Source organism: Urocitellus parryii, chromosome 10, assembly GCF_045843805.1.
Source record: "Urocitellus parryii isolate mUroPar1 chromosome 10, mUroPar1.hap1, whole genome shotgun sequence".
Taxonomy (NCBI): Eukaryota; Metazoa; Chordata; class Mammalia; order Rodentia; family Sciuridae; genus Urocitellus; species Urocitellus parryii.
The window spans coordinates 112,825,280-112,846,121 of NC_135540.1; the positions used below are offsets into that span (position 1 = coordinate 112,825,280).

Below are 20,842 nucleotides of genomic sequence, written 5' to 3' on the forward strand. Positions count from 1 at the left end.
AGATCAGTGGTAGAGCACTTGCCTAGCATGTGTGAGGCACCGGGTTCAATTCACAGCACCGAATATAAATAAATTTTAGTTGTCAGTGAATCTTTATTCACTGACAACTAAAATTAAAAAATTAAAAATCAAAAAAACAAACAGGGGGGCTGGGGTCGTGGCTCAGTGGCAGTATGCTTGCCTAGCATGTGTGAGGCAATGGGTTCGAGTCTGAGCACAACATACAAATAAATAAAGGTCCATCAACAACTAAAAAATATTAAAACAAACAAACAGGGGCTGGGGTTGTGGCTCAATGGCAGAACGCTTGCCTCATATGGGTGAGGCACTAGGTTTGATCCTCAGCACCACATAAAATAAATGAAATAAAGATATTCTGTCCATCTATAACCAAAAAATATTTTTAAAAAATAAATACATAAATTGAAGAAGTAATGCAAAGAATACAGAAAATGTACATAGAAAATACTCACTGAAAAACAAGTTTCCCCTCATCCAAATTAGCCCTTTCTCAAAGTTTTAGCACAATCTCAAATACACTTCTATTTATGTACACAAGTATACAAAATAGCTAATAGTAACAGCGTACACATGCTAACAGCCTATACTACTGTTAACTAACTTATTATACCTTGGAAAGCATCCCATATGACAATACAGAAATTACCTTGTTCTTTTTATAGGTTCAAATACTCCTTCTTATACTTACTTGTACCATTATGTAACAAGCTCCCTAGTAATGAATATTTAGGATAGCTCCAGTTCACAATTAGGAATAAAATTATAATGATCATCCATTTACCCATCTTTGCATGCATGTACATGTATGTGTAAGACAACTCAAATTATAAGTTCATTTTTAAATATAGTTTTCTAATATTAGACTGTGTGTCTACCATGAAAGGTAGCACACAAAGAATAGTCACTATTTATGATTGCTTTAAATGTTAGCTTGGGTACATTCAAGTTACATATTTAAAAGCATAAGTAGCTTTTCCTTTTAGAAATGGAGGCCTGGGCATGTAACTCAGTGGTACAGCCCTTGTCTAGTATATGCAATACCTTGGATTCGATCCCCAGGCACTGCAAAACAAACAAAAGAAATGGAATATAACTTCATAAACAAATTTTAATTCTTTAAAATAAAGTAATAAAAAAACACAAAACACTGAAAAAAGAACAAAACCCAGAAAGACCTTCCTTGTTCATGAACTAAAAGACTATTGTTGCTGGGTGTGGCAGTGCAGGCCTGTAATCCCAGCAACTCAGGAGACCAAGGCAGAAGGATTGCAAGTTTGAGGCCAGCCTGGGTAATTTAGTAAGACTGACTCAAAAAAGAAAATAAAGAGGCCAGTGGTGGAACACCCCTGGGTTCAATCCTCAGGTATGGCTAAAGAATATTTATATTGTTAAAATGTCCATACCCAAAATGATATACAGATTCAATGCAATCACTATCAAAACACCAACTTCACAAAAATAAGAAAAAAAAAAAAACCCTAAAATTCATATGGAACAAGACTAGAAAAAAAAATATGAGCAAAAAGAACAAAACTGGAAACATCACACTACCTGTTCTTACATATAAAGGAACACAGTAACCAAGACAACGTGATACTTACATAAAAACCAACACAGACCAAGAGAACAGAAGAGATCCTACAAATAAATATAGCCAACTAATTTTCAACAAAGTGTCAAAAACATGCACAGGAAAACAAAAACAGACACTGGAAAAAGGATAGCCTCTATGATGGTGCTGAAAAAAACTGGATATCTACAGGCAAAATGCAATTATATTCCTCTCTCTCTCACCATATAGTAAAGTCAACTCGAAATGGTCAAAGACCTAAATGAAAGACTTGAAACTATCAAAGTACTAGAATAAATCATAAGAGGAACACTTCAAAACACTGGAATAAGCAAATTACTTTTCTACATAAGACCCTAAACGCAATCAATAAAAGCAAAAATGGACAAATGGGATATATAAAACTAAGAAGTTTTTGCACAGCAAAGAAAACATCAACAATGAAAAGGCAACCTGGGAGAAAATAATTGCAAACTATTCAACTGACAAGAGATTAATATACATAATACATATAAGGAGTTCAAAAAACTTAAACAAATGGACATATAATCTGAATAGGTGTTTTTCAAAAGAAAATATACAAATGAGCAAGAAAAAGTGCTCAACATTACTAGCCATCCGGGAAATGCAAATCAAAAACCTGAATGAGATATCATCTTACTCATCAGAATGGCTACAATGAAAAAAATAAAAAGCAACTCTTAAATTCAGCGGGTGAGAATGTAAATTAGTACAGCTATTACGGAGAAAAGTATGGAATTTCCTCACAACACTAAATAAAATTAAAAAAAAAACAGAACTACCCTATGATACAGCTATATTCCACTTTTGAATATATAGCTAAAGTAAATGAAATCAACATATCAAAGGGATACCTACACTCCTGTGTTTGTTGCATCACTATTCACAATAGCCAAGATATGAAAATCAACTGAGGAATCCATCAGCAGAAGAATGAATAGAGAAAATGTGGCATACATATCCAAGTACATACACATAATAATTATTTAGCCACACACACAAAAAAAAATATTGTCATTCATGGCAAAAATGGAAGGAACTGGAGGACATTATAAAGTAATAAGCCCAGCACAGAAAGGCAAAAATTGTATGTTCTCATTCATATGTATAAGCTTAAAAAATTGATATCAAAGAAGATAGTGAAATAGTGATTACTAGAGAATAGGAAGGGAAAAGGGAAGTTGGACAACAGACACCAAAATACAGTTTCACTACAAGAGTAAGTTAAGAGTAAAGAAATCAATAAAGCTATTTACTCTTTAAATATTTCTGGTAAATTCATATCTCCTTTACAATAATGTGAAAACTAAGATGTATGTGTACATAGTAAGTGTTTAAATGAAATCTTTAAGGAGCACAATTTAATTATCTACCAAGAAAAATGAGGTATTTCTCTAAGTTGCATTGCATTTCATTAAAATTATTTTAGTCATTTGTGTGTGTGTGTGTGTTTGTGTGTGTGTGGTGCTGAGGACTGTAACCAGGGCCTCACAAATGCTAGACAAACACACTACCACTGAGTTGCAACCCCAGATCCTTAAGCTAATTGAAGAGGAACAAAATAATTTTGCTTATTAAACAGAATTTGGAGGTTTCGAAGTGTAGACATCAATTACATCCATATCCATATATATAATAAAAAAAAAGTCACCTACTATTTTTACTTTTAGCTCCTTACAGGAAACAAATGGCAGAACCTGGTATTCCTCAAGACCAGGATTAGATAACCCAAGAAAAATGAGTAAGAAAGTAAAGAGGCAAAAAGTTCCTTTTACTAATTAAAGTGTTTAAATGATCAAGATCACACAAGAAAGAGATGAAAATTAGACCTATACATCAAGGGGAAAATACTGAAATTCTTATTTTATCCCTCTTTTTTTCCTTTGACTTAGATTACATTACCCTTTCTGTATGTAACTTCAGTTTTTAGGATAAAACTTAACTAAAAATTGGGATGAAAGTTTTAAAGATGCATCAAATTCCATATTCAGCTTCCTTGCAGATGGAAGAATTTTCAACATTATCTATTTCAATTAACTTTTTTTTTTTTTATGCAGTGCCAGAATCTCACACGTTAGGTAATACTACTAATTTTCTTTTTCATTTGCACTAGTGGGAATTGAATCTAAGGCCTCATGAGTTGCTGAGCCACATTCCTAAATCAAGACTACATTTTCAATGAGGAAATTCAAGATTCAGAATATAAATTAATGGTCAAATCAACTAGAATCCAGGTCCATAACATCCAATAAGAAATCCTGGGCTGAGACAGTAGCTCAGTAGCAGAGCACTTGCCCAGCACATGTGAGGCACTGGGTTTGACTCTCAGAACCACATAAAGATAATAAATAAAATGAAGTATTGTGTCCATCTACAACTACAATAAAATAAATAAATAAATAAAAATCTTTCATGCATCAATCTAGAACTTTATTTAAAGTATATTATCTAGGGGCTGGGGATGTGGCTCAAGCGGTAGCGCGCTCGCCTGGCATGCGTGCGGCCCGGGTTCGATCCTCAGCACCACATACCAACAAAAAGATGTTGTGTCCGCCGAGAACTAAAAAATAAATATTAAAAATTCTCTCTCTCTCTCTCTCTCCTCTCTCACTCTCTCTTTAAAAAAAAACATAAATAAATAAAGTATATTATCTAGTTGGACCCATAACTAAGCAATATGTGGTGACCATAGAGTTTTCAGAGGAAAGCATTACTTAAAAGATAGGAAAAGATGCATTTACATTTAAGGAAATCTACAAAATGTTTAGAGAGACTGCTAAAGAAAGATGTAATTATCAGGTATATACAAATATCATTAGTTTTTCAAGGCAATGAATATGAAATGATAAAATATAAATTTATAATCAATAGTTTATTACAAATCAACAAGATTAGGAAAAACAAGATATGTAGACATTTTACAGGACATTTTGGTATTTCTATTAAACACAAAATGAATTTAGCTTATAATATGGCAAAATGAAGTCTGATGTGTTAAAGAAAACACTAACACCTAAGTGTAAGCAGAAAAAGATGTATACTAAAGAAAACACTAACACCTAAGTGTAAGCAGAAAAAGATGTATACTACATCAGTATTTGGAAACACAAAAATATGGAAACAAAATGTCCACCAATAAAGAAATGGGTAATAAAACAGCACACTCATCTGATATAACACTATACAACCATTAAATGAAACAAACCATGACTGTATATTAGTATAAACAGGTTATGAAAACATTCAAGTAGGAAAAAGCATGGGAGAGACAACTAATAAATTATGATACTTATGTATTTACTACACACTTGTATATTATTAAAGGATTCTTTTATATGTACATATCAAAACTCTTACACCTATAAGAAAGAGAAAACTAAGGGTTGGGGTTGTGGCTCAGTGGTAGAGCGCTCGCCTCGCATGTGTGAAGCACTGGGTTTGATTCTCAGCACTTCATACAAATAAATAAAATAAAGGTCCATCGACAACTAAAAGATTAAAAAAAAACTGTAACTAAGACCTATAATCAAATAATATTTTAACTTTTATCTATAATATCTTGTTCCTTAGAAAACTAAAAATTGAAAAAAGAATCATCCAGGTAGACATATGCCCTGTTTTAAAACTTAAATGCAAGATATCAACAGAGAGATCAATGATATTTTAATGTTCTAACTTTCAAAAGGAGAGCTTTCTTTATTCATGAATTACTTTCCATACCAATGGTACAAACAAAATAAGGAGGCAATCATAGATAACTATTACTATAAGACCATAATTTCAAGCAACATGAAACTTACTATTTTTACTTATTAGCTTTCCAAAAATAAATGATTTTTATTCTTACCTAAAAAGCATAAAAACTGTAGCAGGCATCAAGAAAATTTCATTACAAGCAATGAATTTCAGAATATTTTGTTGATTACCACTTAATTTATCCAAGACAGATCTCAACAAAGGTAAACTATTTGAACCCTTTGCCTAAAACAAAAGAAAATATACATTAGCGATAATGAAGTATTTTTGATAACTCAATTACAGTCACCCTTCAGGAAACATGGAGGATTGGTTTCAGGATACCACTCAGATCCCAAAATCTGCAGATACTCAAGATGTTTATTTAAAATAGTACAGTATTTGCATATAACCTATAAACATCCTCTCTTATACCTTAAGTCTTCTCTAGATTACTTATGATTCCTAATACCATGTAAACTCTATATAAATAGTTGTTAATATTATATCATTTAGGGAAAGAAAGTCTATACCTGTTTACTACAGACACAAACTTATTTTTGCAAATATTTCTTATCTGCAATCAGTTAAATCCACAGATGCAGAACCAAGGGATAACTAAGAGCTGACTAAATTTTCTTTCTTTATAGATAAATAGCACATCCAACAGACAATAGAACCAGAAGTAAGTGATACAAAAATGACTGAAAGTTTACAAACTATTTAAAAATGAAGAATGTATTTTCTTGCTTTATTTTGTGTATCTGAAGTTGAAAACATTAATGAAAATATTTTTCATTCTTAGATGCTTTTGTTTCTTTAAAAAAAGATTATTTTACCAAAAAATGTTATTATTTCTCTCCAATCTTAACAAAATCTGCCTATTCAGTAATACAGTTAAAATATCTGTGATTCCTTAGCTAATAAATGATAGAAATTATGAAGTCCTGGGCTGTGATTGTAGTTCAGTGGTAGAGTGCTTGCCTAGCACACGTGAAGCACTGGGTTTGATCCTCAGCACCAAATATAATAAATAAAATAAAGGTATTGTGTCAATCTACGACTAAAAAAAAAAAGAAAGAAATTATAAAATCCAATGAAGTCTGATTCAAGGCACAAATTTGGATATTTTAATTAAAATTTCAGTGTATATGCAGTAAATCCACCTGGCACACTTATGTTAGGCTTAATGTTCCAATCCAGCAATGAAATAATTTCAGGAAGACAGCAGTTCTTAATATTAGTGTAAAAGAGATTTGGTATAGTCTATCTGGTATGTTGGAATTATACAGTGACTAAATAAGAAACCTCTGACAACTCATCAAATCTTTTTTTTTTTCTTGTACTGAGGATTAAACCCAGGGGTGCTTTACCACTGAGCTACATCCCTAGTCCTTTTTTTTAATTTTAAGACAGCGCCTGACTGTTGCTGAGGCTGCCTTTGAACTTGTGAGCCACTGGAATAATGGGCATGTGCCATTGCACCTAGCAACTATCAAACTTAAAAAGGTTTTTAAAAAAAATTTAAAAATGGAAATTCCTCTGAGAACCAGGGAATAATTTTAAGTACAATCCTTTATCTACAAAATGTACTATATTTGTTTTGTTTTTGTGGTGCTGGGGATCGAACTCAGGGCCTTGTGCATGCAAGGCAAGCACTCTACCAACTGAGCTATATCCCCAGCCCCAAAATGTACTATTTGTGACACCTCAAAAAAAACTTCTAAACTCAAAACTACTAAATCACTAAATAATTCATAACAAGTGTGTAAGAAACAGAGGAACTTTCTCGTGACAAATGCCAGAGTGTCTTAGAACTTAAACTCCCAGGAACCAAAGAAACAGCATTATTTTACTTACATCAAGGACCTTTTTCGTGTATGTGGCAGCGTGAAGCAAAGAGAATAACAAGACTGGGAAAATACTCACTGAAGAAAACAATTAAGGAAAACACAAAATTATCAAGTACTTTGCAAAACAAGCCATGTATTAAGTTCAAATATACAAATGTGAAACACCACCTGCAAAATGAGTTCAGTGAAATGGCTATTGGTTTACTAATATATTTTGAATCAAATGAAGTTTTTGTTTTTTATAAAAAAGAAAGTAAACTATTTCACTTTCTAAAACATCATTATTTTTATGAAGAAAATTAATAGTGAAAAGTTTTTTTCATTTATTTTGGTTAATAAAACATTGCAAATATTTGCTAAATTAAATTAAAATCTAGGCTACCTCAAAGTTTTTGAGGTAATAAAACATTGCAAATATTTGCTAAATTAAATTAAAATCTAGGCTACTTAGTTTTTATCTATGCATGCGGTTTTTAACCCCACAATGGCCATCCTGGCCACTTAAGTTAATCTTCAAACACAGAGATAAGTCTTTTACAGTACTTTCACAGATCTCACCCCAGGTATAAACTACCACGGAACTACATCTCCAGCACATTTAACTTTTTACTTACAGACAGGGTCTCATTAAGAGAATGAAGAGAGTTTGAGGCAATGGTTTAAGGAATAATTCCCAAATTTTTCTCAGTTGAAGATGTTTTATTATTTCTTTCCTACAAAGATCCCATTATATTTTAAGATAACATACCTATAAAGCTGATATAATCTAAAAATAAATAAGATAGTATATATCTGGGGTGGTATATAATCTACTGAAAGTCTCATCAGTTTAATTACAGACATAGAGAATCTCTGTATTTAAAATCATTGATTTGGCTTAATGCCCCAGGGTAAATATACAATTTTCATGCAACATTTTGTAAAACAGAAATTTCTCAGAAAATTCCATTTTCCACCCCAAATTTTTGCCAGCCTTATAATAAAAACAAACAAACAACAACAACAAAAAAAAACCCCAAAAATTGTTATTTCTATGAAATGATAGAGACTATTAGTCAATCATGACTGGTAAAAATACTGGCCCTAAAAATATAATCAGTTTCTAAGAAATGAATCATTGTTTTTCTATACTTGCTGAAGGCTTGACATGAATGGGAAGTGGTAATGCTCTAACAATCTAAGACTCAAATTTATTACATTCTCTGTTAGGACCCAAAGGTTCCAATTTCCAATTAGTAAGCACCTTCATCTCAAGTATTAGAAGAACCAAATCTTGTTAATACAGTAGTTCTCCAAATTAATACCCTGACCAACTCTTTCTTGCCACTCACAAGAATTAAAATGTCAATTACCCAAACAGAGATCTCTCTCTCTCTCTCTCTCTCTCTCTCTCTCTCTCTCTCACACACACACACACACACACACACACACACAGTTTTAAACTTTTTAATGAATCATAAATCCTTTGAAACTGATGAAAGGTATAATCCTCTCTTCTTTAAGGCCCCCTGTGAAACTGTTTTGGCTTAAATAATACAATTTAAACTCTGACATGTATCCAGACTTGAAGATCCATTCAATAAGTAGTAGTATCAGGTAATGAAAACAGAACCCTGAATTGGGATCAAGACACCTGCCTTCCAGTCCTGGCTCTATCATAAACCTCCTTTTCCTTATCCTGTGTCAAATAACAAGAAATCAAAGCCAGAGATTTCTAATGATTCTTTTATTGCTAATGTTCTAGAGTTCATAAATAATTTTTTCCTAGTACTGGGGATTGAACCGAGGTGTACACTACCATGGAGCTACATCCCCAGCACATTTCACTTTTTACTTATAGACAGGGTCTCACTAAATTGCCCAGGCTGACCTCTAACTTTTAATTCTCTGTCTTATCCTCCCAATTAGCTGGGATAATAGACATGTAGCACAAAGCTTGGGAACAAACTGTTAATAACATATTCATAATCTTAGCTCTCAATGTCACTTTTAAATTATTTAGAAAAGATAAGGGGTAAAAAGTTTACAATTTTAACTCTTAAGTACTTGTCATTGATAGAGCAAGGGCAATGTATCACCTTTATAAGAACAAAGATCCGGGCTGGAGTTGTGGCTCAGTGGTAGAGTGCTTGCCCTTCATGTGTGAGGGTTCAGTCCTCAGCACCACATTAAAAAATAAATGAATAAATAAACACAAATAAAGATATTTAAAAAATCAGAATGGCGACCTTTATTACCATAATGCCTTAGGAATCAGATTAGTATTCCTTGACAATTACTAGTTTATGTTATTCTCACTGCTCCCTTTTCCCTCCCATAAAAATTTAAGGAAGAAGAAATCCTTAAACTTCAACATTCCCATGAGAAATGGGTTAGTGAATAACCAACTGCATATAAAAGACAGGTTGTCTTCCCAGTCATGGGTCTCATTTGGCATGACCTCATGACTCACTCAACAAAACTTAACTAAGCACCTGATCTGTGCCAGGCACTGAGCTATACTTCACTTCCATCTCTTTATAAGTAGTGAGGAAATGGAAATTTATTTTGCCAGTATTTAGGTGTTGGAGGCTATATAGGCCACGTATGATTATGGGTTTGTATGAGCCATCACAAGGCAGGGAGGTTACTTTTCTGAGAACTTCAAGAATGCCCAGATTATGCTGACATCCTGCCTTAGCTCAAAGACCTAGGTACAAATGCAGACGAAGGTGGGTACAACCTGCTAAGCTTCAACCAAGTTGTTTCTGCCACCTTCTTCCTGTTTCCTCAAGAAGTTCTTTACACTGAATCCCACTGGTGTTCCTACTCATTTAAATAAAGCCTGGGGACTCCATTTAGGAGTCAGAGCTGGTCTCCATCGGATCCTGCTTTTCACTTATTTTTGTGTATTATTTCTTAAATTTCTCATACCTTTAATATTTCTAATCTGACTCATCCCCCTAGCTTGGGGAAACTGAGTAAACATCACAAAGGTCATGACCTATAGGTAGAGTGTGTGCCTGGCATATACAAGGTCCTGGGTTCAATCCCAGAATGACAAAAACAAAAACTATTTAAAAATGATAATTCACAATATAGGTATCATCTAAGTGGACATTTAGTCTTAGAGAAATATTTTATTATGTTTTCCACTATATATGGTTGTATCAGAAATATTCAAAAGCTCTTAAGCTGGGTTAGTGGTGCACACCTGTAATCCCAGCAGCTTAGGAGGCTGAGGCAGGAGGATTACAAATTCAAAGTCAGCTTCAGCAACTCAGCCAGACCCTAAGCAATTTAGTGAGACCCTATCTCAAAATATAAAAAAGGGTTGGGAATGTGGCTCAGTGGCTACACACACCTGGGTTCAATCCCTGGCACCAAAAGACAAAACAAAACAAAGAAACAAAAAACCCCAAACTCTTACATCAGCACTTCTTAAAACACTAAGTAACTTCCTAATGGGTGAACTATACAAAAAAATTAAGAAACATTAATCTCACAATGCACAAAGGTCCTATAACAAAGAAGCCTATTTCAAAATCTTTAACTTGGTGCTTCCCAAACACAATGAATTGTAGAACTTCTCTCCTTTTTGGAATAATGCCCATTATCATCTGGCAATACTTTTGAAATTGTGAAAGCATACATATTCCAAATTAGTTATTAATTCTCAATGCTACATGGATTATCCATATATATCTATATGTTGTTTCCATACATGTTATCCATGTTTCTACATTACATACAGTAAATATTATTTTAAATTTACTAATCATTTCTTGATAAATTTTCATTTGTTCCTAGGTCACTGAAAGTTAAAAAAGGAAATAGGTGGGCTGGGGTTGTGGCTCAGTGGTAGAGCACTCGCCTCACATGTGCAAGGCCCTGGGTTCGATCCTCAGCACCACATAAAATAAATAAATAAAGTTATTGTGTCCAACTACAACTACAAAAAAAAAAAAAAAGGAAATAGGTGATGATCTACCTTTTTAAAAGGAAGACATCTAGATACCTTCTCAAAGAAGCTATAAATTAAATGAAAGGAAAATATTTGGGGGGAGGTACGAGGGCTTGATCTCAGGGCTTCTTTACACCTGAGCTACATCTCCAGCCCTATTTATTTATATATTAATTTACTCAGAGACAGTGTCTCACTAAGTTACTCAGGGCCTCGCTAAGTTTGTAAGACTGACCTCAAATTTGGGATCTTGCATTATTGGGATTAAAGGACTGTACCACCACATATGCCCAGTTAAATGAAAGAAAATTTTAAGTATTCACAAATCCTATATAAGCTTATGCTTTGAATCTGAACTTTAAAATACCCATTGCTAATCAAGAAATTTATGAAAGAACATTTATAGACAAAGTTTAAAAATCCCAAATCAGCTCTTCAAAGTTTACATTTCAAGCTTTAGCGTCTGAAATTTTTAAAATAAGCATACCTTTTTCATATAAATGAAGTGCCAAAAAGCAAAAACTTCAACTTTACTGAATGCCCTTGTTATTAATCTTTCCTATAGCAAAAAATAATCAACAGATCCCCTACATATTTAGTTGGTCATTTCACTGTCAAAAAAGTAGAAAAGGATACTTGTAACAGGGTAGGAATTGACAAAGATGAGTGAATACAACAGGTAGTGGCAGCTGTCCTCTAACAAAGCTTGAGCCAGAAATGCTCTGCTTAATTGAAAGTGCGGCAATCTTTGATGTAGCCTCAGAGCACTGGTAAGAGCATTTGCCAGCAAAGCACGTTGGTAAAAGCTTGCTGCTTCATGCAACCTGTAAATTACCAGAGGAGAAGTTATCATGAGACATAAACAACTACCATGTCTCTTCCTCCCTTGTGGATTGCATCATAATTGCACAACACCTAACTCATTTAACTATCAATAGAAAAAATTCCTTGAACTTGTTCTATCTTCTTAGAAGCATCATTTCATTCATATATATATATATATATATATATATGCCCAACTAAATTTTATATATATATATATATATATGCCCAACTAAATTTTATAAAGCAGTGATTCTTTGCATCAAGATAAAAAGGTCAAAAATGCAAAAATCATGAACTTGTCTTAACCCTGCACCTACATTTTCGCTCAGATTTTCACCATGCTTAGTTTCACAAATCATAAATCCTTCCAACTGATTATATTACTAAGGACTTGTGTTTTTATCTGTCCCTGAACCTTTTACAATTTAATAATTCTTACACCTAAAAAAGTATTTTATAAAAAACAGAACAATATCAAAGCCAGAATTATGTATAGTACATACCCAAGAAGAGGCAGAACAAACAAAGCAGAGCAGTACACTGTGAACAAGCGAGAAAGCCACATTGCCGTGTCCAGTTTATTGGTCATCATGAATTGCTGTATTTAAAAAGAAAAATATGGTAGTAAATTAAGCCTGCAAATTATGTTAAGAATATATAGTTTATTCATATTCAAAATATTTCAACAACCTTATAATATTTGTTTTTAAATCATTAAGTGAAAACTCTCAAGGCAATTAACTGTTTCACATAAATGCTCAATGACAAGTTAAAAAATTCTATAGTGTTGATTTGGAAAGCACAGGAACCTGGACAGAAATTAAACTACAATTGTCTGTGTTCTTTCAACAGTTGTAATATTGGCTTCATCTATTTAAAAAGAACATTAAATAAGAACTAATTGCTCTCAAGAGAACCAAATGCCTATTCTTAGCAAAATCTCAAACCCAAATAGGTAGGTCTCAGAACTGAATAAAAAGGCAACAACAAATAAACTTTTGAAAGGACAAAGTAAAAACCACAGTCATCAGTCAGTTACAGTTGAACTCATTACTCAGTGGATGATCTGCCTAACATAGTGGAAGTGCTCAACATACAACTATCAGCTATTAAATATCACCTGCTTCTCTGATTATGGCTTTCTGCATCCCCTTAAGGCTCCCCTAAAAGTTTTAAGATGGGATTTGTGCTTTATTTGTCCCTATAAGTTTCAGTGACACTATATTAAACTTCCACATGCATATTTCTTCATTTTTTTCTTATTCTTTTCCTTTGCTGCTTTTCTTTCTCCAGAGTGTTCATTAGCACTAAAAAACGTAAAAATATGCTTTATCATTAAGATGTATTTTATATTCATATTCTAAAGAGAATTTTACATTTTTCAACTACAGTACCACAAATACTGAGATCTAATACAAACATACATGGGTATATGAAGTATAACAAAGTTTCACAAATAATACTTATTCTTACTGTATTAAAAAAAAAAAAAAAAAAAGGCTTCCACAGAGCTAATTTTGAAACTCACTAATGGGTCTATTTGAAGTTTCAGAACAATGCTTTTAAGCAATTTAACTTCATTATCTTTGGGGGGAAAAGTGTAAAAAAAAAACAAAAAACAAAAAAAAAACTTTTTAAGTAAAAATGCACGAACATTTAAAAATTCAAATACATTTTATTGCATTCCTTCTTAAATCATATGTAGGTAATGTCAGAAATATGAAATACGCCTCTTGTTGATTGTATCCTACCTACCACACTATTTCTCCCCTAAATTTAAATGATCAGGAATGGTCAAACAGAAGGATAAATCTAGCTTTCTGTGCTCAGTTCCTCTACAAATGTCCAAGCTCTACATCACAATCTGAAATTTAATTTGGGGATATTTTCTTTTTTTTTTTTTTTAATTTTTTTTATATATTTATTTTATTTTTTTTAGTATTTGGTGGACACAACATCTTTGTTTGTATGTGGTGCTGAGGATCGAACCCGGGCCGCACGCATGCCAGGCAAGCGCGCTACGTACCGCTTGAGCCACATCCTCAGCCCTGGGGATATTTTCTTTAAAATCCATTTGTGTGGGGTGTTCATTTTACCATAAATTGCTGAGCTATGCATTTCATTTTATCACACAATAAAAGAAAAGTCAAAAGGGCATATTTTGGTTCAGATTTTTGAGAGTGACTAGCATTGGTAGCACACATCTATAGTCTTTGCTGCTTGGGAGACTGAGGCAGGAAGGATCACTTAGGCCCATCAAGAGTTCAAGACCAGCCTAGGCAACAAGTGAGACCACATTTCAAAACAAAACAAAAAAGAGTGACCTGGCCAACCATCAACTAGCAGTAAATAGTACAGACAAAAAATATTAATGAATCTTCAGGTAAAAAAACGACTTGAGGAACAAGATACAGAGCCTCAAAAACAACTTCTTAATTACAAAGGGGAAAAAGGCATCTTTATAATGTAGAATCCAGTGGACACTATCTTAATTAAAGAATCAAACTTAAAATCCCCAACAATGGGATAAATGAACATGAAATGCTTCCTCATATGGGGTTGGGGTTGTGGCTCCGTGGTAGAGCACTTGCCTAGCATGTGTGAGGCACTAGGTTGGATTCTTAGCACCACATATAAGCAAATAAGTAAATAAAGGTCCATCATTAATTAATAAAAGAAATGCTTCTTTTTTATAATGTACAGAGAAGAACAAAATAATCATTCATGTGATTCCAGTTTGAGAAGCATTCTACAGAATAGGTCTGGGCTCTAGAAAATTAACAATCTTAGGGCTGTGGATGTAGTTCAGTTGGTAGAGCATTGCCTAGCATGCACAAAGCACAAGGCCCCTAGGTTCAATCTCCCTGGCCACCAAAAAAAAAAAAAAAAAAAATTAACCAATCTTGAAAGACAAAAAAGGGAGGGAAGCAGATATATGACCAGTAAACATAATGCATGCTTTCTGGCAGAACCCCTGAGGAAAAGGAAGGAGCTTTAAAAGACAATTAAGGAAACTTGAACATGAATTGCATATCAGTTTATACCACCTTTCAATGTTAAATTTCCCACACGTGATTAACTTAACGTGGTCATGTGAAAGAATAACAAATATTTGCGGGTTAACAAAGACTTTTAAATGAGCCAGCAAAATTTTAAAGTGTTTATGTAGAAATACTTGCAAAATGTTTTCAAAAAGTAATTCGCCCGATTCACACACTTAGGGTGGAAAAATCAGAGGATAATAAGGCTTCGGATGCAAGTAACTAGGAAGTTGCTGACTGGCATCTTAAAAAAAAAATTACAAAAGCTTGGTACTTTGCTTTGTAAAGAAGTAAGAACAATGTGAAGAAGGAAAACAACAGATGGTTCTGTGCGTCATTTCTACACAATGGCATAAAGTTGACACATGGTTTCCAGTCCCCACGCAAGTGCGCCATGAGGCTAGTGTCACGGCATACCCTTACACGGCATCTTCAACCTTGGGGCCTAGGATAATTAGAGACTGAGGTGTGCGGAAAGGCAAGAAGGACCAATTTCCAGGATACGCTGGTGACAGCCACCTGCTCCAAGACAGTCAGTTGTGGTTTCAGAAGCAAACTTGTAGCTCCCTCTGTAGCTTCCCTTCGGTTCTCCCCTCTCCGCACCCGCACCCGCACCCGCACCCACTCATGCTAGTCCAGAAATCTCAGCGCTTCTGGAACGCTCCGGGTCCTCGCAGTACTTCCTGCTCCTTCCTACCTCTAGCAAATCAACCAACGCGACCCCGCCGGCTCACTTACCACAGCGCCCGCCCCTTGGGGGCCGTTTGGGGTCGTTTCAGCCATGAGAGACACACAGGCACCCGGGACGCTGCAATCGTGGAGAGAAGAAACAAGAAACAAAACATCAATGTCGGGACCACGACCCAGGTAACCTGCTTCCCTCCAGAGGCCCGCCGCGCCCTGCTCCGCTCCGAGCTTTCCAGCCTCCCGAGAAAAAGAGCCTTGCCCGCCCCGTTGCAGTAGACGGTCCCAGAAGCACCCACAGCCACGGGGAAATACCTGTCCCGCACCGCCGAGATCAAAGCGGGTTTTCCAGAAAGACCGAAACGAAGGCGGAGCTTCGGAGCAAGGCCCTAAAGGGCCGAACCAACGCTGCCGGCGCCCGGTTATCTCCGGACCCGGAAGTACCCTTTTCATTTCCGCAAGGTCGAGGCGTGAAGACGAAAGCACCCCGGAGGTGGCCCGGAGCATGACGGGAAGTGTAGTTTTTTCTCTTCGTTTCGACTCCACCTGTCTTTTACTTAAGTAGGGCGAAACAGAGGTATCAAATTTTGCCTCATTCTCCCTGCTCTGATCATGTCCAAACCACAGTATCTCTCTCCTCCTTAATATAGAGATGTTAGATACATCTTTGATCTCTCCCTCAAGGAGCTCACTCTATGGTTCAACCTGCTGTATGACAGGTTCCATGCTTGGCTCGAATGATAAACAGATGATTATGCCACGGTCTGCAGGAGACCCAGACAAATAAGTCGAAATCACAGCATAAAATTGTATAATATGGGCAGAAACTGAGTTAATCTCAAAGAGCACAGAGAAGGAAGGGTGCCTAAATCAGAAGGGGACTGGGAGGTTTCCTGCAAATGGTAATTCTGATCCTAAATCTTGAAGGGGGCCAGAGAGAAGAAGAAGAAGTTGGGTCAAAGGGGATTACAAACAGAGGAACAAAAAGTGCATGAAATAACAGGAGAGGCAGAGGACAAGTTCAGACTGAGCAGAATGAAGGGGATTGTGAAACATTTGGCCTAGAGAGGCAAACAGGGATGTGCTCATGAGAGGACCTAAACTTGATCCTGAAAACCAGAGACCCATGGTATTATTTTAAGCAGATGTGTGACAGCATAAGATTCAGAAAGATCATTGCTGGGGTAAACAAGTCAGTGCTTAGAAGTCTTGTTATTTTTGAAGGTGAACTAAAAAGGACTCCAAAGAATGTGCTAGGGAACATAAGGAAGAAGGAAACTATCTACTTCCCTTATCTCCAGTATTTGTGTAGGTGTCAAAGCAGAACAAACTCAGTTGTGAAGTAAAGTCATGTGCTCATCAAACATTTGAAGAAACCTTTATGTGTAGTTGATGTGCAATCTGTCCTGTGTCTTGTTCCCCTTTGCCTGTAGGCATGGTGTACCCCCAGTTTATTCCAGACTGTGGCACCAAGGGTTACCTGAATAGTAAAATGACCAAACATTCTCTGCCGAGTCCTCCAAGTTCTTTTTGGGGGATTGGAATATATTATACTGGGGCCTTTACAGCCCTGGGGTTAAGCCATCACTCTGGCAGTAGTGTGAAGGACAATAAGGGGAAGCTAGGAGATTAGTTAGGAGGCCCATTACATACATCTAGGGGAGAAGAGATGGGATTCTAGATTGAGGCACTGTTGTGGGGAAAGAGAAGAGGAAAGATGACTTGGAGGCTGCTTCCAAGACTTGGTGACTGACTGGGTATAGGTGTGCGGGAGAGGGAAGGTCATCTGCTGAGATCTAGAGAAGAAGTGTAGGGAAGAATGCAGTAGATGAGCAGTGGATTGAGAATCAAGCATTAAAGGAGTGGAGAGAAGGAACTGACCAGAGACTATAGAACAGTTGATATACTCCTGCCCCTGGACCTGTCAGGGGTCCCTGCTCCCTCAGATGTATACATATCCTCAGGACCCATGGGGCAATCCTGATGCTACTCAGTTGCAACCCAGAAATCAAATGGTGTCTCTCATAATAGAGTAAACTTCTCTTTTTCTAAGGCCATTGCCCAAGTTCAGCCCTTAGGATCTGCAGCCTGGATTACCTGTCCTCCCGCTGAGCTAAAATGTTACTTCCTCTGTACTCCCCAGATATCATTTATTACATGTTTTATAGTACTTGTTACTTCCTAGTACTTCTTATAATTGTCTACCTGCCAGTGTGACTGTTACTGATTTTTTAAATCCTATTATTAAAATATTAACATATTAAATGTTCCTTATTATAAATTCCATATAGCAAGTAGATTGTCATAGAATCCTTCTTAAAAATTTTGCTGAACTTTTGCATAGATAGCAATAAAAGGTTATAATGAATGAGTATAATTCCGTGAATGTTGCTTGATATTTTTAACGAATAAGATGAAAGTGAAACAACTAACACATTTATTAAAACTTTATTCCTTTGATAATAATGTGATTAACATATTTGCTAGATTGAACTCTAGCTTTTTAATATCAGAGGAACATTTACTCATTTTTGTGCTATTCACAATGTAACAGCTACCGACATAATACACTTATAAATTTAATCCATACTGTTAACATTTTCTGCATCACTTTTTATTTATTTAAAGTGTAGACGACCAACAAAACAACTAATCAAGCTCTGATTTGTAGTGTTGGCTGATATTTTCATGGTATAAATACTACCAAGATCTTCTTCAAAGTACCAACATAATGTCTCTGTATATTGGAAGTAGGAAGGTATGGGCATAACACACCAATACAAATTTCCATCATACAGTTATCATGGGCACAAGTAATCTCAAGAGCATGGATAATAAGATGTAGTAATGTAACAGTGGTCCACTTCACCTTTTAAATATAGCTCTTGCTGCTTATTTTTAAAGGGACATGTTTTTCTTTTCCACTTCTCCCTGACCCCTTCCCTAACTTAGAACAGGGAACAAGATTACCTTGTGTTATCTGTGCTCCACAGGAAGGAGATGTCTGCCAAAGAATCTAGGAAGTAAGTATGTCCCAAATTAACAAGTGAATCCTAACACACCATCAAGGTACCCTGGGTCCCCCTACCAGAGCACACCTGGTAGAGTTTCTTTAAAAGCCCCCTGTTCCTTCTGATGGGCAGAATCACAGCCTCAGGGACAGGAGTCCCCTGTATTTCTCCTTTGCTAGTAAAGAAATAAAACTTCTTTTTCCTTTTTCTCTAAACCATGTCCTCATTATTAAATTGACATGAACTGGCATTGGGGACAAGGACTGAGATTTTGATTACAAATTTGGCAACCCAGGTGGGACCAGAGAACAGTCCTTGCTCTGGCTTTCTTGGGCAGACATGGCACTCCAAGCAACTGCACTTCTATGCTGAGGATGAAGGGTGAACTTTTTGAGAGTTCACTGCTGGAAAGTCAGGAGATGGGTGAGTGTGCTTCAGGTGGAACTAGAGGAGCTATATCCCTGGGAGTAAAGGGAGGGACTTAGAAACTCCCAGCAGCTGCTCCTTTTAGCTTTGGGGGAACTTCCACTTTCCTTCCCTGAACTTTACAGATTGCTCCATCTTGGTCTGCTTTGAGAAAAAGGAAACTGAGCCTAGTGAAGTTGCAACACATTGGCCATCTGATAAGCTCCCCTGGTGTGCACAAGGAGACCCTTGATTCCACATGTCTGGTTCTCCTTTAAGGGAACATCTGGTTCCTCTTCATAGGAACATCTATCTGTAGCATTGCTGGTGTAGAAGTCATGGTTCAGTAGGATTGGGAACTTGGGGGGATTTCCCCCTATCTGTTCTGTGTTAGACCAGGACGCAAGAAAAGACCACTGACTCCAATTAAAATCAAATTAAAGCAAGCTTATTATTTCGACCGGCCGGGCTGCCTTGCCCCTCAAATCGTGGGAGCCAAGGACAGCCCCGAGGCTTCTTTGTGGCCCAGTTTTATAGCCCAAAAAGTTACACAAAGGGGGGGGTTACAGATAACAACATTCTGAAGAGCATAACACAAGTTTACATTTTGCTGGCCCCGGCATCAGAATTTATGGAGATCTTAGAGACTCAGAGAGGGTCGTTGTCTGGCCAGGGAGGGCCAGAATTTATGAGGCGTCACTAAGGTTTAGGAAAGGGTTGTTATATGGTCAGGGAAAACCGGACCTGGGTGAGTTCAGGGCACGGGCAGGCATTCCAATCAGCTTTACAACATCAACTAATGGCCAGGCCATACAGACATCCTGATATTTTTACAGAAATCTAATGAGATAACTAGGCTAGGTATATCATTTCTGTTTTAAAGGTTCCTGGCAGCCATGGTTTGAGAATCTGTCTCTGTTTGTCTGTCTCTGTTTTTTGATTGTATCTGTTTCTGACCCTTGAAGTCTTGGGCAATACTGGGTTGATCCTATAGACTGTTTCTTGGGAAAGATCTTGGCCAAATAGGCCACCTATAGATATAAACCTGTCTAAAAAAAAGATGATGTTTTACTTGTAACAATCTGGACTTTGGAATGGTTTTCTGAATTATTGTACAATTTTGTGGTTGTGAGTTGGCCTGTCAGAGACAGAATAAGTGAAAGATTCTGTGAGTACATAATAAGGAGTCTAAACAGTCAAAAACTAAGTTGAATACAAAGAGGTGCTGCCTCTAATGTTCGAGTATAGCAGGACACCAAAAGAGGATTTAATTTTTTTTAAATCTCTTTAACCCAATGCTGACAGTCTGAGCATCTATAAGAACATCAGCCACAGGAATGCTTAGCAATGTCTGGTTGCAATTGATAAGGACCATCATCTAAAGACAGAGCAATGCTTGAGGGTGATGCCAATGAGCATGAACTTGGAACTATATTTAAACGGCTTGTCCTGCCACATTGGAGATCTTCACTCTGAAGACGTCAGTGAGACTGACTGCCTTGCTGTCCATCCCTGAACCCACTCCACCTTTCTCTGACATCCCCCATTGGCTAAGAGAAGTCACATGGCTTCAGAGGTACCCCCCCCCCTCGCAGTTTGGCCCTGGGCAGCTGTGAGTCAGGGACTCCAGTCCTGGAATGAAGAAAAAGAAAAAAGAAAAACTCAGGAAAGAAAGCGACCTGGGTCTATAGAGAAAAGGGCAAAGAGGGCTGGGCCTCTACTCTGCTTTCCAG

General features: G+C 36.3%; 1 protein-coding gene across 3 annotated transcripts in view; it reads right to left on the minus strand.

Annotated features, from left to right (window-relative positions):
- The window catches only part of Tmem33 (transmembrane protein 33), a 35,394-nt gene extending 19,192 nt beyond the window's left edge, over positions 1-16,202 (minus strand). For 2 of the 3 annotated variants that reach the window (XR_013344398.1, XM_026385855.2), the window contains exons 1-6: positions 16,009-16,202; positions 15,748-15,817; positions 12,472-12,566; positions 11,780-11,967; positions 7,208-7,275; positions 5,460-5,593 (exon numbers count right to left, since the gene is read on the minus strand). Coding sequence is in view for 2 of the 3 variants with exons in the window: in XM_026385855.2 (XP_026241640.1) it covers positions 5,460-5,593; positions 7,208-7,275; positions 11,780-11,967; positions 12,472-12,566; positions 15,748-15,792 (530 nt within the window). In the remaining variant the exon portion in view is untranslated. The remainder of the gene's footprint in view (positions 1-5,459; positions 5,594-7,207; positions 7,276-11,779; positions 11,968-12,471; positions 12,567-15,747; positions 15,818-16,008) is intronic. The other variant, XM_026385860.2, reaches the window with a different exon arrangement.
- Positions 16,203-20,842: the final 4,640 nt, after the last annotated feature.